The sequence below is a fragment of the Suricata suricatta genome, chromosome 15 (assembly GCF_006229205.1).
Source record: "Suricata suricatta isolate VVHF042 chromosome 15, meerkat_22Aug2017_6uvM2_HiC, whole genome shotgun sequence".
NCBI lineage: Eukaryota > Metazoa > Chordata > Mammalia > Carnivora > Herpestidae > Suricata > Suricata suricatta.
In genome coordinates this window covers 45,938,005-45,954,537 of record NC_043714.1, presented here as the reverse complement: position 1 = coordinate 45,954,537, position 16,533 = coordinate 45,938,005, and the positions used below count along the sequence as shown (strand labels likewise).

The 16,533-nt window shown below is 46.0% G+C and overlaps 1 protein-coding gene across 1 annotated transcript in view; it reads right to left on the bottom strand.

Moving 5' to 3' along the window:
- The window catches only part of BAALC (BAALC binder of MAP3K1 and KLF4), a 45,403-nt gene extending 38,806 nt beyond the window's left edge, over positions 1–6,597 (bottom strand). The window contains exon 1 of the mRNA XM_029923311.1: positions 6,342–6,597. Coding sequence (XP_029779171.1) covers positions 6,342–6,597 — 256 coding nt within the window. The remainder of the gene's footprint in view (positions 1–6,341) is intronic.
- Positions 6,598–16,533: the final 9,936 nt, after the last annotated feature.

The following is a 16,533-nucleotide window of genomic DNA, read 5'->3' as shown; positions in this document are numbered from 1 at the left end:
GCACACACACTAACTCGAAATGAATCAAAGACTTAAGTGGAGGACCTGAAACCATGAAACTCCTGCAATAAATAGGAGAGAAGCTCTCTGACATGAGTCTTGGCAATGGATTTTTAGGTTTGTCACCCAAAGTGCAAGCAATAAAAGCAAAATCAAATAAATGAGGCTACATCAGACTAAAAGGCTTCTGCACAGCAAAGGAAGGCATCAGCACAATGAAAAGGCATACTATGGAAAGTGGGAAAAAGACTTGCTAATCACGTATCTGATAAGGGGCTAATATCCAAAATATATAAAGAACTCTGACAATTCAATAGTAGTACAATAGTGGTACAGGAAAGGGTGCTGCCATCACTCATTATCAGGGAAATGCAAATCAAAACCACAGTGAGATATCACTTCACACCTTTTAGAATGGCTATTATCAGAAAGATAAAGAGATAATAGGCACTGGCAATGACGTGGAAAAAAGGGAACCACCCGGAGCTCTGGGTGGGAAGGTAAATGGCGCAGCCACTATAGAGTGCAGTATGGAGGCTCCTCAAACAATCAGGGGCGCCTGGGTGGCTCAGTCAGTTAAGCATCCAGTTTTGGCTCAGGTCATGATCTCACAGCTGTTGAGTTCGAGTCAGATTCAGGCTGTGTGCTAATAGCGCAGAACCTGGAGCCTGCTTCAAATTCCATGTCTGTCTCTGTCTGCCTCTCCCCTGCTCACTCGCTGTCCTTCCCAAAAATAAACATTAAAAAATTTTTTTTAATTAAAACTAGAGTTACCATATGACCCAGCAATTCCACTTCCGGGTGGTATCTGAAGGAACAGAAATCACTGTCCTGAAGAGCTATCTGCACCCCGTGTTCACTGTAGACACAGAAACAATCCAAGTGTCCATCGATGGATGGATGAATAAAGAAAATACACACAATGGAATATTAGCCACAGAAAGAGAGAAATCCTCACCATTTTCAATAACGTGGATTCAATCCTGAGAGCGTTAGGTTAAATAAGTTACAGAAAGACAAATACTGTATGATCTCACTTCTATGTGGAATCTAAACAAAACAAAAGAAAACAAAAAACAAACAAACAAAAAACAGAACTCCCAGAGCCAGGGGCTGGGGGTGAATGTGGGGGTGAATCTATCATGATAGATACTATCTTGGATACCTGGAAGTTGCTAAAAGAACAGATCATAAGTTTTCAACACAAAGAGGGTAACTATGGGTGATGCAGGTGTTAACTAATCTTACTGTGGTAATCATTTTACAATATACATGTATGTCAAACATGTTTTACACCTTAAACTTACACAATGGTGTATGTCAATTCTATCTCAATAAAGCGGGGAAAAATAAATTATAATGCCTTATTGGTACCACTAAGGTCAAACCCTTAGGTTCAAAAGTACCTTTCAGACACACTGCTAATTTTTTTCACAAATGCATTAGGAAGTATCACTGTACTTATTATACTTAATATATTAGTGTAATGGACTATGTCTCCTCAGATTCAAATGTTGTGGTCCTCAGAGTGTGACCGTATGTGGAGACCGTTGCAGATGAAAGCAGTTAACTCAGTAAAGACGACATCATTAGGGTGAGCCCTCTTTTAGGACAACTGGTGTCTATTATAAAAAAAAGGGTCTGGACCCAGATGCACACACAGAAGGAGAAATGATATGAAGGCAGAGATGCCACTACAAACCAAAAAACCCTAAAGATTGCCGGCAAACCACCAGAGCTAGGAGGGAGGCACGGAACAGGCTCTCCCCTCGCAGCCCATGGAAGGATCAACCCTGTTGACACCATGATCTCGAACATCCAGCCTCCAAAACTGGAGGGAACGAATTCCCGTTGCTTTACGCTCCCCCAGTGTGGTTCTTCTGACAGCGCCCCAGAAACGAACGCACTTAGTAGCCAAAGGCCACGGGCCGGCAGGAATCAGCGGTGGCGGCGGTGACTGAATCCTTCCCTAGTTCATCCCTCCCATCCCCCCAGATCCCACACAGAGGGTCTCTGCCCACAGTTTACTGGCGTCACATCACCTTGAGGCCTGGAGCACAGCCCCACGTGCTGCTCTCCAGCACCAGCGGTTTTTTTTTTCTTAATGTTTATTTTTGACACAGAGAGAGAGACACACACAAAGCATGAGCAGGGGAGGGGCAGAGAGAGAGGGAGACACAGAATCCAAAGCAGGCTCCAGGCTCCACTTGTCAGCACAGACTTGGACGTGGGGTTCGAACTCATGAGACCATGACCTGAGCCGAAGTCGGATGCTTTACTGACTGAGCCACCCAGGCGCCCCAAGCATCAGTGTCTTTCATTCTAGGGAGGAAGGAAGCTGACATCGGAACAGGAAAGATATGGATAAACATTAGACTGTGATAAATGAAGTATGCACGTGAAAACTTTAGGGTAACCACAGGAATAGAAAGAATAGAAAGAATGTGAAAATTCCAAACTAGAATTGGGAGAAAACATCAGAAATGAGACAAACCAGAAAATAGAGGGAAGCAGTAGAAAAGCTGGGAGGGAAAAGCTGGGAGAATTCTGTCCTTGTGTCTCTCAGCAGAAGCGCGGAAACTGAGGGTCCCCTGAGTGCGGGGAGTGGAGGCGGCCCCTGGGCGCAGGCGGTGAGGCCTCCCAGAGGTTAAGGAGAGGGAAGGAGAGGAGAGGCCAGCAGAGAGTTAAATGATTGAGTTGCAGTAACCAGGGCCTGTGAGGTTTAGAATCCTGGTTTTGTGGGAGAGCTGATGTGCTAGAACAACAAGTCAGGCCCAAGGTCTCGTGGTGAGCCCAGACCGAGAACACAGGTATGGAGGATTCGAGACTGTTCCACCCAGGCTCGGGCATAGTGAGGCCAAGGAAGGCTGTTCTACTCCCTGACAGAAGAGGGGAGAAAAAACAGAGACATTCTTATACCTCAGATCTTGCCTGGATCATGCCCCACAGGTGCCCTTGCGCCAGGCAAGTTCTAAGCCAGCTGCATAAACGACCGCTCTCTGTGCTTCAGTCCGGATGGGTCTCCCGAGCCTGCACCCTGATGGCCCTCTGTTGCCAGCAGCTGAAGAGCCAGCAATTTCTCTCAGATGAGTCACTGCATCTGGTTGCTGTCCTCACCTATTTTAGGTTGATTCTCCTTGGCTTCAAGTGCAGAAGGTGACTTACTGTGTTTTTGTCCCTCAGTCTCACATACACACACCTGTGCTCACATACACCTGGAAGCCTCTGGGCCTATTCGGGAGGGCGCAGAGGGTAGCAGAAGGCAGCAGGGCTGGAGTACATACAGACAGAATTCCACAGTCACCAGCCACAGACTCTGGATAAGTCACTAAGCCTCTCTGAACCCGCATTCTCTCACTTGTAAATGAGGGATTGAATGTTGGGAGATTAAATAAGAATCTGTAAAGACCCAGGTTCATGTCTGACACTTGGTCGGCCCTTGATAAATGGCGACCTCTTCCTGCAGAGCTCTGTTTGACCACAGCTCTGACTAGGGACATGGTGTGATATGCAGCATAATGCCCCTCCTGCGCCCCCCACTTAATCCCCAGAACCTGTGAATATATTACATTACTTGGCAAAGAGGAATTAAGATTGCATGAAGAATTAAGATTGCTAATCCAATTAAGGCAGCTATTTTAAACTGACCTCTGGGTGGCTCAGTCAGTTAAGCATCTGACTTCAACTCATGTCATGATCTCACTGTCTATGGGTTCCAGCCCCGCATCAGGCTCTGTGCTGACAGCTCAGAGCCTGGAGCCTGCTTCAGATTCTGTGTCTCCCTCTCTCTGCACCTCTACCACTTGCTCGGTCTCTCTCTCTCAAAAATAAGTAAAAACATTAAGAAAACTTTTTGAATAAGTAAAAATTTTTAAAATAAATTAAATTAAATAGACTATTGTGGATTATCCAGGCGGGTCCAGTATAATCCCAAGAGTCCTTAAGAGTGGAAGAGAGAGGCAGAAGAGCAAGCAGCAAAGGACAATGTGGCTATGGAAGACACAGAGAGGTGCAATGTCATAGGCTTTGAAGACGAGGAAAAGGCCATAAACTAAGAAATGTGGACAGCCCCTAGAGGCTGGGCAGGGCAAAAAATTAATTCTCCCCAGAGCATCCAGGGAGGAGCACAGCCCTGCCCACACCTTAGCCCAGTGAGGAGTCAGGCTTCTCAAAGACAGAGCTGGAAGACGATAAAGTGTGTGATTTAGCCCACTACACTTGTGGTGAGTTGTTACAATAGTAACAGGAAACTAATACACCTGGCATCATGGGAATTTTCCCATCCTGCTTTGCAAACCTAGGTATTCCCGGTAACAACCATGACTTCTATGCCTGGGACCAATCTGGGTGATTAGATGCCTTTCGGCAATACGGAGTAGAGGTAGTGAGGCTACATGGCTCTCATCCCAACCTCTGTGTTGGAAAAGAACAGCTAGCAATTCTATGGCGGCCATACTGAAGCCCACGCGTCCACCACATGCCTGGTGACACGGGCCCAGGGTGGCTCTCCCAAGGTATGGATCACCTGGTGCTTGAATCACTGTCCGGCGCCTCCTCCCCAGACTCACATTTCAGTCCTAGAGATCACTGATTTTCTATGGCAAATGTGTGCCTCTAAAAGCCCCGGAGGCCCGTATTACGGTCACCAGCTGAGCCTCTCTAGAGTCTCTTTGCACCACAGAATGAGGTAGAGAGCAAGAGAAGCCACAGGGGCGAAACAGTGGCTGACGCAGACACAGGCACTTTGCCTAGTTCGCCTCAAAGGGGAGTATAAACGGTCAGACATTCTAGCATTTGGCGGATCTAAACAATAGCACACTAAGAAGGGAGCTGACTGGAGCCTCCCAAAATAGCCTCGGAAAATGTGTTTGGGGTGTCGATGTTGCACAATTGCAGATGAAGAAACGGGGAATTCTTGAATGTTAACTAGTTCTGTGGGAAGCCAGAGGTGGGATGGGCGATCGCAAAGGATCCAGAAGGAAGAGGATGAAGGGAGAAAGGCTCTGGGCAGAGCAAAAAGGAAACTCGGTGTCTCATTTCCCACTCAGTGCTGCATCCCAAATCTCTGTGCGGAGGGATCAGGAGTCAGCCCCAGGACGACACTGCGAAATCCGGCCGGTACATAAAGTATGGTAACACGGACTCACGTCTAGCAAACAACGTTTACTTTCTAAGCAGGTTTGGAGGGTCTCAGTGCTCTTTGTTGCAAAGTCCCAGGTGAAGGGGATGCAGCTTCCAACCTGGCACCACGCCGGGGCCCTGTCACAACGGGCAGCAGCCCAGAGCCACGTCTGAACAAGTTCGTGGTGGTCTGGCGGGCCACGCCACACAGCAGTAGGACAAAGCAAAAGATAAATGTGGCCTCTGCCATTCCTATACCACCATTCCTAAAGGGCCTGCGTTTTGGCTCCTCCAGTTACTCTGTGGCAACTTGCTTATGCTTGCTAACCCTTAGTTTTCCCATCTATAAAGTGAGTATGTGATAGGACCTCTTTCGTAGAATGGCTGATAATCCAATAAAGTAATGCATGCTGCATGCCTGGCCCACGGAAAGTGCCAAGTAATGTTAGTATTTATATTAGCTCCTACTAACCAAATCCTCATTACTCTGTAATGGCTATGAGGTCCAAATCCACGGTGACTCCTAGGTCCTGGCGGGAATCAATACACACTGGACAGATGCCATTTAGCTACGGCACATGGGGAATTTTATCAGTCAGCAGCACGGAGGTACCACAAACTACTCACACAACTCCCCAGTCAGGGCCTGACCTGCCCAGGGAAATTTTGCAAAGGTTAATGCGCTAAGATTACAAGTTCTCACCAACCACTTCTTGCCTCTCCACGCCCCACCCCCCTCAGCAAAACCATCCCACCTCCCACCTCCGTCAGACAAGGCGAGTGGCAGGCAGGGACCCCGCCAGGACAGCCTGAATGCCACGCTTCCTATCCCAACGAGAGGAAAATCAACTCCCTTCACCTTTTCCCCTATCATGCTTTGTTTTGGGGGATGCTGTGACCCAGGTTTATCAGGGTTTTCTAATCTAATTACCCACAAAGGAAAGGAAAGGAAAAAAGTTATTACGTAGCTGTTTGGTCAGCCAGAGCCTTAAAGAAGTTAGACTGGTAAGATCTGAGGTCGGAGAAATCTTGGTCTCTGCTCATTTTCAGTGCTATCTTTATCCGCATAAAATCACTGCAGCATATTCTCCTCCTCTCTGGAAAGGGTTTTCCCCAGGAAGGCTCGCTGCACTCCAGAGAACTTCCGGGCAGCGCCCCACCTGGCACTGTTCCCGCTCCCGGATTTTGTCTGACCCCCCCTCCTGAAATCACATGGGTACCTCTTTTCCAGCTCGCCCCTCCCTGGCCCTGCAGCAAATCACGAGGAAGGAGGCAAGGGTCTGAAGGTGGGAGCCTCTGTCTTTCGCCGCTACAGCATGAGAGGTCTATGCTCTCTCTGCATGGAAAGTGTCTCCGTCGCGGCCAGGCCTGCACTCCCTCCTCGCCAGGGTTCTGTTCCGAGCCCAGCATCCGAGCCCCAGTTCCAGAGGCCGCCCCGCCCTGTGGCCTTCGAGTGAGCCCTGGTGCAGCCGGCATGGAAGCCCCAGATTCCAAGTCCGGTGCACCCAGCTCCCTGCGAACCCCTCGTGGCCCATGACAGCCTGCCACAGGCCGGACCCAACGCTGCGTGGTCTGATGCCGTTCCCTTGCTCCTTGGCTCCACCTGTCTTCCGTCTCCATCTGGAGATGGCATCTCTCCTGCTAGCCCACCCTGTTCCACCTTTGACCTTACCTCTTGGCTGTACCTCTGCTCCTTTCTCCGCCTTGTTCTTCACAGCTCCTACGTCTGCACCCCTCTTAGCATTCTTTCCCAGGCTCCCCAGTCACCCCAGAACCCAGCCCAGGACTGTCACTCTCGGGCTTCACGTTCCCCTCCTGGGCCAGGAGCAACAGCTTTGGGCTCCTGCGGTGGATACAGCCATCCCTCCTCAATCAGGATCTGGGAATTCTAGGCCTCATTAGACGTCCCTAAACCCTGACACCCCTTATGAGGCCAGCATGACACTCTACAAATCCACCATTTCCAACTCACAGGAATGATTTGCCCATAGGCCCCCGTCCCCAGTAAGACCACCAGTACCTCAAGCACAAGACCCAGTGTTAGTCATCCTCCAAATCCGGAGCCGAGTACAGTGACCGGCACAGAACTGTGCTCACAAAGCACAGGAACTGTGTTCCACAAGGACGGCCTCAAATCCGTTGTGGAACAAGAGAACAAGTTTTAACTGGACACACTCTGCCACCGGGGAAGTTGTCTGCCTATCGGGAACCATCTCCGCTCACATTCCTGCAAACCGAGAAGGCTGGACCAAGCCTAGCGAGTCTCTGAGACTCCGTTGTGCTAAATGTCTGTGACTCCTGATGGAGCGCATTGTGTTTCTGTCCTGCACAGTGGCCCCGTAATCGGTGGTTTTATTTGTGAACATCTATCCGAAACTCGGGAATAATGCCAAAAGATGATTTAGGTCATGCTAGGAGCACTTCCTAACGAGCTCCCCTACGGTCTTCTGGCTCCGTGGGCCCTAAGAGCCAAGCTAGTGGTTCGTAACCAGGATGATGTCACGCCCAGCAGACACCTGGACACATTTTGGTCAATGGCTGGGAGGCAGCTACTGGCATCTAGTAGATACAGGTCAGGGATGCCACTAACCATCCTACCATGCATGGGACAGCCTCCCACAACACAGAATTTACCAGAAAACATAACAGTGCTGAGGTAGAGAAGCCCTGCTCTAGGGTGTGCCACTTTGCACATATGATCGTGACCCAAGTGTGGTACCATTCTGTGAACTGATAATGTGTGATGGATTTCTTCTCCAGCTGCTAGAGATGATAAACCCGAAGACCACGGCCTATCTCTAAGATACTACAACTTTTATGTTTAATTCAGCCATCTCATCTCAGCTTTCCTTCTTTCCATAGCCTGTTAACAAAAAAAGTTTCTCATAGTCTCTTTTTATGAGCTATTTATTTTGTTTTATTTTGTTTTGTTTTTAAATTAGCCTTTTGTTTGAGATTAGCTGTAAGGAATAACACACAGAGACGTGTACACCCTCCACCAGTTCCCTGAGACTACAGTACAAGACCAGGTCTGGGACACTGACATTATACGATCCACCCATCTTATCCAGCTTTCCCAAGCTTCACTTGGACTCCTTTGTGTATTTGTATTTAGTCCCGTATGATTTCATCACCTCATGATACAGAGGAGTTCCATCGGGGCGCCTGGGTGACTCGATCAGTTAAATAGTCAACGCTCGATTGTAGCTCGGTCTTGATCTCTCGATTCATGCTCGAGCCCCATGTCCAGATCAGCGATGACAGCACAGAGCTTGCTTGAGATTCCAATCCTCCCTCTCTCTCTGCCCCTCCCTGGCTTGCTCATGCTCTCTCTGTCTCTCTCAAAATAAATAAACAAACTTTAAAAAATAATACAATAAAAAATAAATTTAAAAAAGAACAGTCCCATCACTATAAGCACTACAAGAAGCTCTCAGGTTGCCTTTTTAATAACCGCCCTCTCACCTTCCCTTTGGACCTGGCTTTACCATCCTGCTCTGACCCTCTTAATGAGTTAAACAGATAGTGATACCGGCTCACTATCTGTATGAGAATTAAGTTTTTTTTTTTTAATTTTTGAGAGACAGAGAGAGACAGTGCAAGCAGGGGAGGGTCAGAGGGAGACGGAGACACAGAATCTGAAGCAGGCTCCAGGCTCTGAGCTAGCTGTCAGCACAGAGCCCAATGCGGGGCCTGAACCCATGAACTGCGAGATCATGACCTGAGCTGAAGCTGGACGCTTAGCTGACTGAGCCATCCAGATGCCCAGAGAATTAAGTTTCTAACATTTTGAGAAACATGCCTTGATATATTTCTTGGCCATTAGTGAAATTACCCTACTAAGTAGCAGCTCCAGGCTGAGCTCTGAAGACAAGCATAGACCAGATGGCTCCTAATTCCTTCAGCAGAGACAATATTGATGAAAACCATCACTCTTTGTGTGAGGAACACAGAGCGACCTTGAGAGAGCTCTTTAACTTCCCTGTGATTCAGCTCCATCTTCTGTAAAATGAGGACAATAACGGCTCCTATTTGAAGGGGTTCATGGAGAATTCAACTAGTTCACACATTCCAAGCCCTTAGAATAGTGTGCGGCACAAAACATATCCTCAATAAATTTTAGTTACTGCATGTGCTCTCGTTTGATACCCACAACAACCCTATGACATAGATACTCCTAGATCCCAATACGACAGATAAGAAAACCAGGGTTCAGAAAGTCCAAGTCACTTCCCCAAAGCCTCAACCTAGTCAGAGGCAGAGTGAGGATTAGAACTCAGGGCTCTAGGATTCTAAGTGCCATGTTGCCCTATGCACTTCATGAGAATTTGGTGCAACTCTACTCAGAGGAAAAAAAAAAAAAGAAACTCAGGTTCTAGAGGAACACAGGCTGCTGAGAAGCTGGGAAACATTGAATGGGATGGGTGGCTACGGAGAGAAACTGAACTTCTGAGATCCAGATGCCTCTACTATCTTATTTCTAGAGTTTGGGAAACGTCCCTTTGAACAAAAACTTCAATGACAAAACTCAAAGGAAAACCTTCCTAACATGAGTGGAAGGATATGTTCCCAAATGTTCTTCCCGCAGGAAGCTGGAAACACACAGAGGGAACACAGCAGCAATCACAGCTCAGACTCATTCAGCGAGTCTAGCAGAGGGAAGGTAGCTCAGAGAAGGCAGGAGAGGGCCCCAGAATCTCTGTCCTAAAAAAGCAACAGTCTTTGACTCATAGTTCTTTCTTGGTAATATTGATTTACTCGGAGGCATCATGAAAAACTTCCTGAATCATGTCTTCAGCAAGACAAACTCCCAGCCAACCAATAGCCTAGGAGTTGAAAGCCCACAGTTAGAGACATCTGGGGACCCATGAACTGGAAGCTGAGCCTCAACTACCCTCACCAGTGCCCCCCATCTCCATCCAGGTCTACAGAGCTAGGACAGCATAGGGTAACGGTTTCCAGATACCAGGTATGGGAGGTAAGTTCTCCAGTGTGTGGTAGTGAGATGGCATAATGCAGTGGGTATGCGTGTGTGCCAGGACCTTGCACGTCCTGTCTCAGCAAGAGTGGGGGTGCTCCCTCACCTCCAGCAAGGCCTTCCTCCCCGACACACTCATCCTGCTTCCCTGCCTTGTTTTTTCCCCTATAGCACTCATTTCTTTTTTAAATTTTTTGTTAACATTTATTTATTTTTGAGAGACAGAGAGAAACAGATCATGAGCAGGGGAGGGGCAGAGAGAGAGGGACACACAGAATCGGAAGCCGGCTCCAGGCTCTGAGCTGTCAGCACAGAGCCTGATAACAGGGCTCAAACCCACAAAACGTGAGATGGTGACCTGAGCCGAAGTCGGACACTTAACCGACTGAGCCACCCAGATGCCCCTATTGCACTCATTTCTAATACTATGTGCTTTCTGCCTTTTTTTTTAAATTGCATTATGCCTTACTTAGAACTTAAGCATGAAGGAGAAATGTTTATTTCATATTCTTCAGTGCCTAGAACAGTGCCTGGCACATAATGGATGCTCAATGAGCACTTGTTGAATTAATTTAGAAATGTTTTCTCGTGTGTGTGTGTGTGTGTGTGTGTTTATGAGAGACAGAGAGAAAGAAGAGAGAGATTCTTTCCAATAAAAGGGTAATAATAATCAATGATGGGACTCTTCTGTGCACTGATGGCAAAATAAGAAATTAGCTACTCTATATTAGCATGTATATGTACTCATCTTTAAGTTAAACAATTTTATTTTTACTTTAACCGGCCCATGAATTCTAAAAGTCTGAGCCTCTTTATTTCTTTGTTTTTACTTATTTTTGAGAGAGAACGTGAGCCAGGGAGAGGCAGAGAGAAAGGGAGAGAGAGAATCCCACACAGGCTCTGTGCTGCCAGGGCAGAGCCCAACGTGGAGCTTGAGCTCAAGAACCAGGAGATCATGACCTGAGCAGAAATCAAGAATTGGATGCTTAATCGACAGAGCCATCCAGGTGCCCCTAAAAGTCTGAGACTCTTACGGCCTCGGGGAAGTGTTTTGGAGGGAGATAGCCTTGGTTTGAATTGGTTCCACCAGCTGCATGATCTTGGGCAAATTCCTTTCTATCTTTAAGCCTCCATTTCATCACCTACAAAATGGAACTAGTAGTTGAGAGGATGATATACACAAAACACAGACTGGTAAGAGGAAGTGTAGTTCAGTGAATAAATGACGCTTAGCACTGTGGTCAGCTGAGGCACGCCATAGAATCTTGGTTTTGAGCTTGGCATGTTGTCAATTAGCTGAAAGTTGTCTCTGTCTTCCCTTGCAGCTAGGTGTGGTCATGTAACTAAATGTGGTCATGTGACTCCCCTGTCCCCCCCTGCCAACCGTCTCCCCCACATGGCAGAGCAGTAGGGTAGAAGAAGGCTGAGTCCCTGAGAACTTCTGGAACCACCCTCCCAGCTCTGGAGGGAAAATGACATCTATCTTGTTTTAAACCACAGCTTTTCAGGTTTCTTCTTCACAACTGAGCTTTACCCTAACTGATACAGAAAACAACACAGGGTTGTAGACTTTTTATTTTGTCACATAAAGCCTTAAAAAAAATCAAACTACTAATATACTATCACACTAGGCAAGCAATATCAAAATAAGGAACTATCTTTTAAGTTGAACCAATTACATTTACTCAGGAGCCACTGAGCATTGGGCTGAGTGAGGACATAGCAGTAAACACATACAGAAGGCATACAGAAGGCATGGGCCCTGCCCTTGTGGGGCTAACGCTGGAGTGACTCTGTGAAGAGGTCCGTACATTGGCTCTGTCTCATTTTACGGCAACAATCTCATGGTTTGTGGGTTTGAGCCAGTGTCAGGCTCTGAGCTGTCAGCACAGAGCCTGGAGCCTGTCTTCAGATTCTGTGTCTTCCTCTCTCTCTGCCCCTCCCCTGCTCATGATGTTTCTCTCTCTCTCTCTCTCAAAAATAAATAAAACATTAAAAATAAATACTACTGAACCTAGAATAGCTTTTTGCCAAATTTTTGGGTCCTTTTCCCTCAATCATCAGATACTGAAAGTTTGGGACATTACAGATACTGAATACTGATATTTTTGATATTACAAAATAATCTTTGTACTTCAAATGGTGAAAACTGTGCAGGAGCAAACAGTTTATTAATAAGAGCAACCTAATGCTTTTCCAATTAGAAGCATCTCAGTCTCTCTCAACCTGTTGGTCATGATTTCATGGAGATGAGATGCCAGTAACCTAATCTCCCAAGCTTCAAGGGTAGAAAAACCAAGCCACCAAGAACGGGCCATCTTTTCTCAAGAAACTTAAAATAGAACTACCCTACGACTCAGCAATTGCACTATTAGGTATTTATAGAAAGGATACAAAAATACAGATTTGCAGGGTACGTGCACCCCAATGTTCAGAGTAGCACTATCAACTATAGCCAAGCTATGGATGAAGCCCAAATGTCCCTTGACTGATGAGTGGATAAAGAAGATGTGGAATATATATACAATGGAATATTACTCAGCCCTCAAAAAGAATGAAATCTTAAATTTGTAATGGCACAGAGCTAGAATGTACTGCACTAAGTGAAATAAATCAATCAGAGAAAGACAAATACTGTATGATTTCACTCACATGTGGAATTTATGAAACAAAATAGATGAACATATGGGAAGGGGGGTAGAGCAGAGAAGGAAACAAACCACGAGAGTCTTAAAAATTTTTTTAATTAAAAAAGAATTAATGTTTATTTTAGTAAGAGACACAGCACCGGCGGGGGAGAAACAGAGAAAGAGGGAGACACAGAATTTGAAGCCAGCTCTGGGCTCTGAGCCGTCAGCACAGAGCCCAACACGGAGATCAAACTCATGAACTGTGAGATCATGACCTGAGCTGAAGTCAGACACTTAACCAGCTGAGCCACAGGCGCCCCTACAAGAGACTCTTAATGATAGAAGGAGGTGGGGAGGATGGGCTAGTTGGGTGATGGGTATTAGGGAGGGCACTTGGTAGGATGAGCACTGGGTGTTGTACATGATAAATCACCGAATTCTCCTGAAACCAATAATGCCCTGGATGTCAACTAACTAAAATTTAAATTAAAAAAAAGAGAGAAATAAAAAGTATCAGCTGTCTTCTTAACTCACAGAAGAGATCGGTCTTCATTCCCAACACTGTTATCAACGCCCACACATTTGATAACCAGAAGTGTCAGGATCGAAGTGTTCTGTGTGAGTAGTAAAGGAGACACAAGAGGGAGACTGAATGGACTCTTCCTAACAGAAAAGTCCGTCTGGGGGAAGAAGGCTGGAGCAGCAGATTAGGATCCAGCCCCCTTTTCATAGTCTAATTAGCCATCAGCTTCTGGACTTCAACCCTGTGAAGGCTCTGCTGTGTCTTCAAAGTATTGTCATTCTCTGGATTGCTTACAGATCACGTGTTGTCTACAAGGAGGACCAGTGTTCTCCACAAGGACAGTCCATGCCCCTCTTCACAGCCCCTTCCCTCTTTCTGTGTTCGCTTTTTAAAATAAATTTCTCAAGGGTCTCCTGGTCCCTCTGACAACTGCAGGACAACGGGACAAGAACCGTAAGTTTGCAGTCCTTGGGTCGCTTTACTCATGTCTGGCACAACTGCCACCAGTTACTTCAGGCTCAGATTCAACTTTGTCAAGCTTTAAGTTGAATAATATTCTTCCTGATGCCTTATTAATATTTTGGAATATGAAATCATTGAAATCCCAATTGATTTATATAGGTTGGAAATACACAGGTTGGAAATCTCTGGTAGGTGGTGCTGATGGAAATTTCACCAAAATTTTCCTTTACCAAGTGCCTCCTACATGCCAGATGCTTTCCCTCACTTTGGCCACTGTGCCTCAAAGTGTGGGGATGGGCAAACTCCGGAGAGGAACTGAGGATACATAGATTCTTGTGCTTCCATTCGGATGACAATCGTGGAAAAATTATAATATCGATATTTAACATCATCCAGATGAGTGTGGTAGAATTCCATGATTTGAGTGCCCCCTCTGGTACTGCTTTCAAGGCTGTCTGCACCGACTCTCTCAACAGTCTCAAAGGGTGAAGAAAATGTATAAATGAGGCCTCTGCACTGCATACGTAAAAGGGAAATGACATCATAGATGAAGACTTCTGAGTCATTTAAGAGAAGAGAGTGGGGGGAGAGCTGAATAATCAGACAGGATGCTGGGCTGGACACAATGGGGCCTCACTGTAAGCAGATGTGGGGCATGGTTCCCATCCTCAGAGGAACTGACCTGTGGTGAGCGTGGCAGCTGATGAAAGCTGGCATCACTTTCAAAATGGAAAATAATTGCAATAATGATTATGACTCAACTGATGGTCTGCTGTGCTCCCAAATAAAAAGCATCAAGCGGACAGACAGAAGTGAAATAGACAATAAGCAAACATATCTTTCTACCACTAAAATCAACAGCCTAATTCATTTTCTACAAAACAAAAGTATCTGCTAAATTAAAGCTATTATTTAGAATGTTACTGTCTTTTTAGTTTGTAGGTCTTGCCTTTGTAAATCACTTTTTGTTTTAGGACTGAGCGGTAAGGAGTAGCTTGACCTAATTCAGTATGTACATTTTTTAGTAGATTATCATTTTTTAAAATCTGTTTAGGTTATTTCTGGGGTCAATTAATCTTTACACCTGGGATGTTGGCATTATTATCCCCATTTTATAGGGAAACTGGAGCTTAGATGTAGAAATTTGCCTCAGGAACAAGAAGCTGGTGGCAGGGGAGGGGGGGGCGGTGCCTGGATGGCACAGTCAGCTGAGGGTCCTACTCTTGATTTCAGCTCAGGTCCTGATCCCAGGGTCATGACATGAGCCCCGAGATGGGCTCCACCCTAAGCGTGGAGCCTGCTTAACATTCTCTCTCTCCCTCTGCACCTTTCCCCAGCTCAGGCACATACTCTCTCTAAAATAAATAAATTTTTTAAAGTATTAAAAAAAAGAAGAAGAAGAAGAGGAAGCAAGCCAGAAAAGAACTTAGGATACCTCATCTTTACCACTTTCTACTGACTTCCTAAAGCAAAAAGATGGACTCTGGGTCATTTTGTGAAAACACTGGCTTTTCACCCAAAGCCAATTCCCTGAAAGACCAATTTACCTAAAGCTAACTGATCAGATACTCTTTTCACTCCCCGTGCTCCAATCCAATGCTTGGATCAAGATGAATGGAGATATATTTGGACTCTTTTTCTTTTTTCTGATTGGCTTTCCTAAACCTTAGCTGGCTCTGTTTGGCTTGATGGTTTTCCAAAGAAATCAGATAGGCATTTATAAAGCTAGCCAGAAAAATAAGATACATAGAGAGGTGTGCTACACGATGACAATTTTCAGTGTTCAAGAAAAATTAAGACAAACACTTTAAAAAATGCTTATTTTTGAGAAAGAGGGAGCACAAACAGGGAAGGGGCGGGGTCGGGGGGGGGCGGGACAGAGGATCAGAGGTGGGCTCTGTGCAGAGAGCAACAGATGGCAACCAACCCAACATGGGGCTGGAGCATGACCTGACCCAAAGTCGGTGCTCAACCAACTGAGCCACTCAGGCGCCTCCTAAACATCTACTTAATGAAATTGCCAGATAAATGATATAAAGAATAAATTCCTATTTCATGGAAAAACCCCCTTCCATTTCCAAAGGCACATTCAATTTCTAGGAAAACTGAACGTTTCTCCAAGCACCCTCCATTTCTGAGAACACTAAGTTGCGTGATTTAATGCCCAACCGTACTAGTTTCATAGGGCTGCTGTAACAAAATACCGCAAACTGGGTCACTTAACACAACAGAAATTTATCCTCTCATAGTTCTGGGGGCTGGAAGTCTGAAATCAAAATGTGGGCAGAATTGCTTCCTTCTGGGGGCCCTAGGAGAAATCTGTTCCATGCCTCTCTCCTAGCCTGCGTGGCTCACAATCCTTGGTGTTTCTTGGTTCATAGATGCATCACTCCAGTCTCTGCCTCTGTCTTCACATGGTGTTCTCCTCTCTGTGTCTGTGTCCAAAGCTCCTTTTCTTATAAGGATATCAGTCACTGGATTAATCCAGTAAAACCTTATCTTTTAAAAACATTTTTTAGTGTTTATTTATTTTGGGGAGACAAAGAGACAGAGTACAAACAGGGGAGAGGCAGAGAGAGAGGGAAACCAAGAATCTGAAGCAGGCTCCAGGCTCTGAGCTGTCAGCACAGAGCCCAACACAGGACTCAAACCCACAAAGTGCAGGATCATGACCAGGGCCGAAGTCGGACACTTAACCAACTGAGCCACCCAGGCGTCCCAGAAAAACCTTATCTTAACTTGACAACACTTGCAAAGACCCTATATCCAAATAAGGCGACATTCACAGGCACTGCAAATTAGGACTTGAACATATCTTT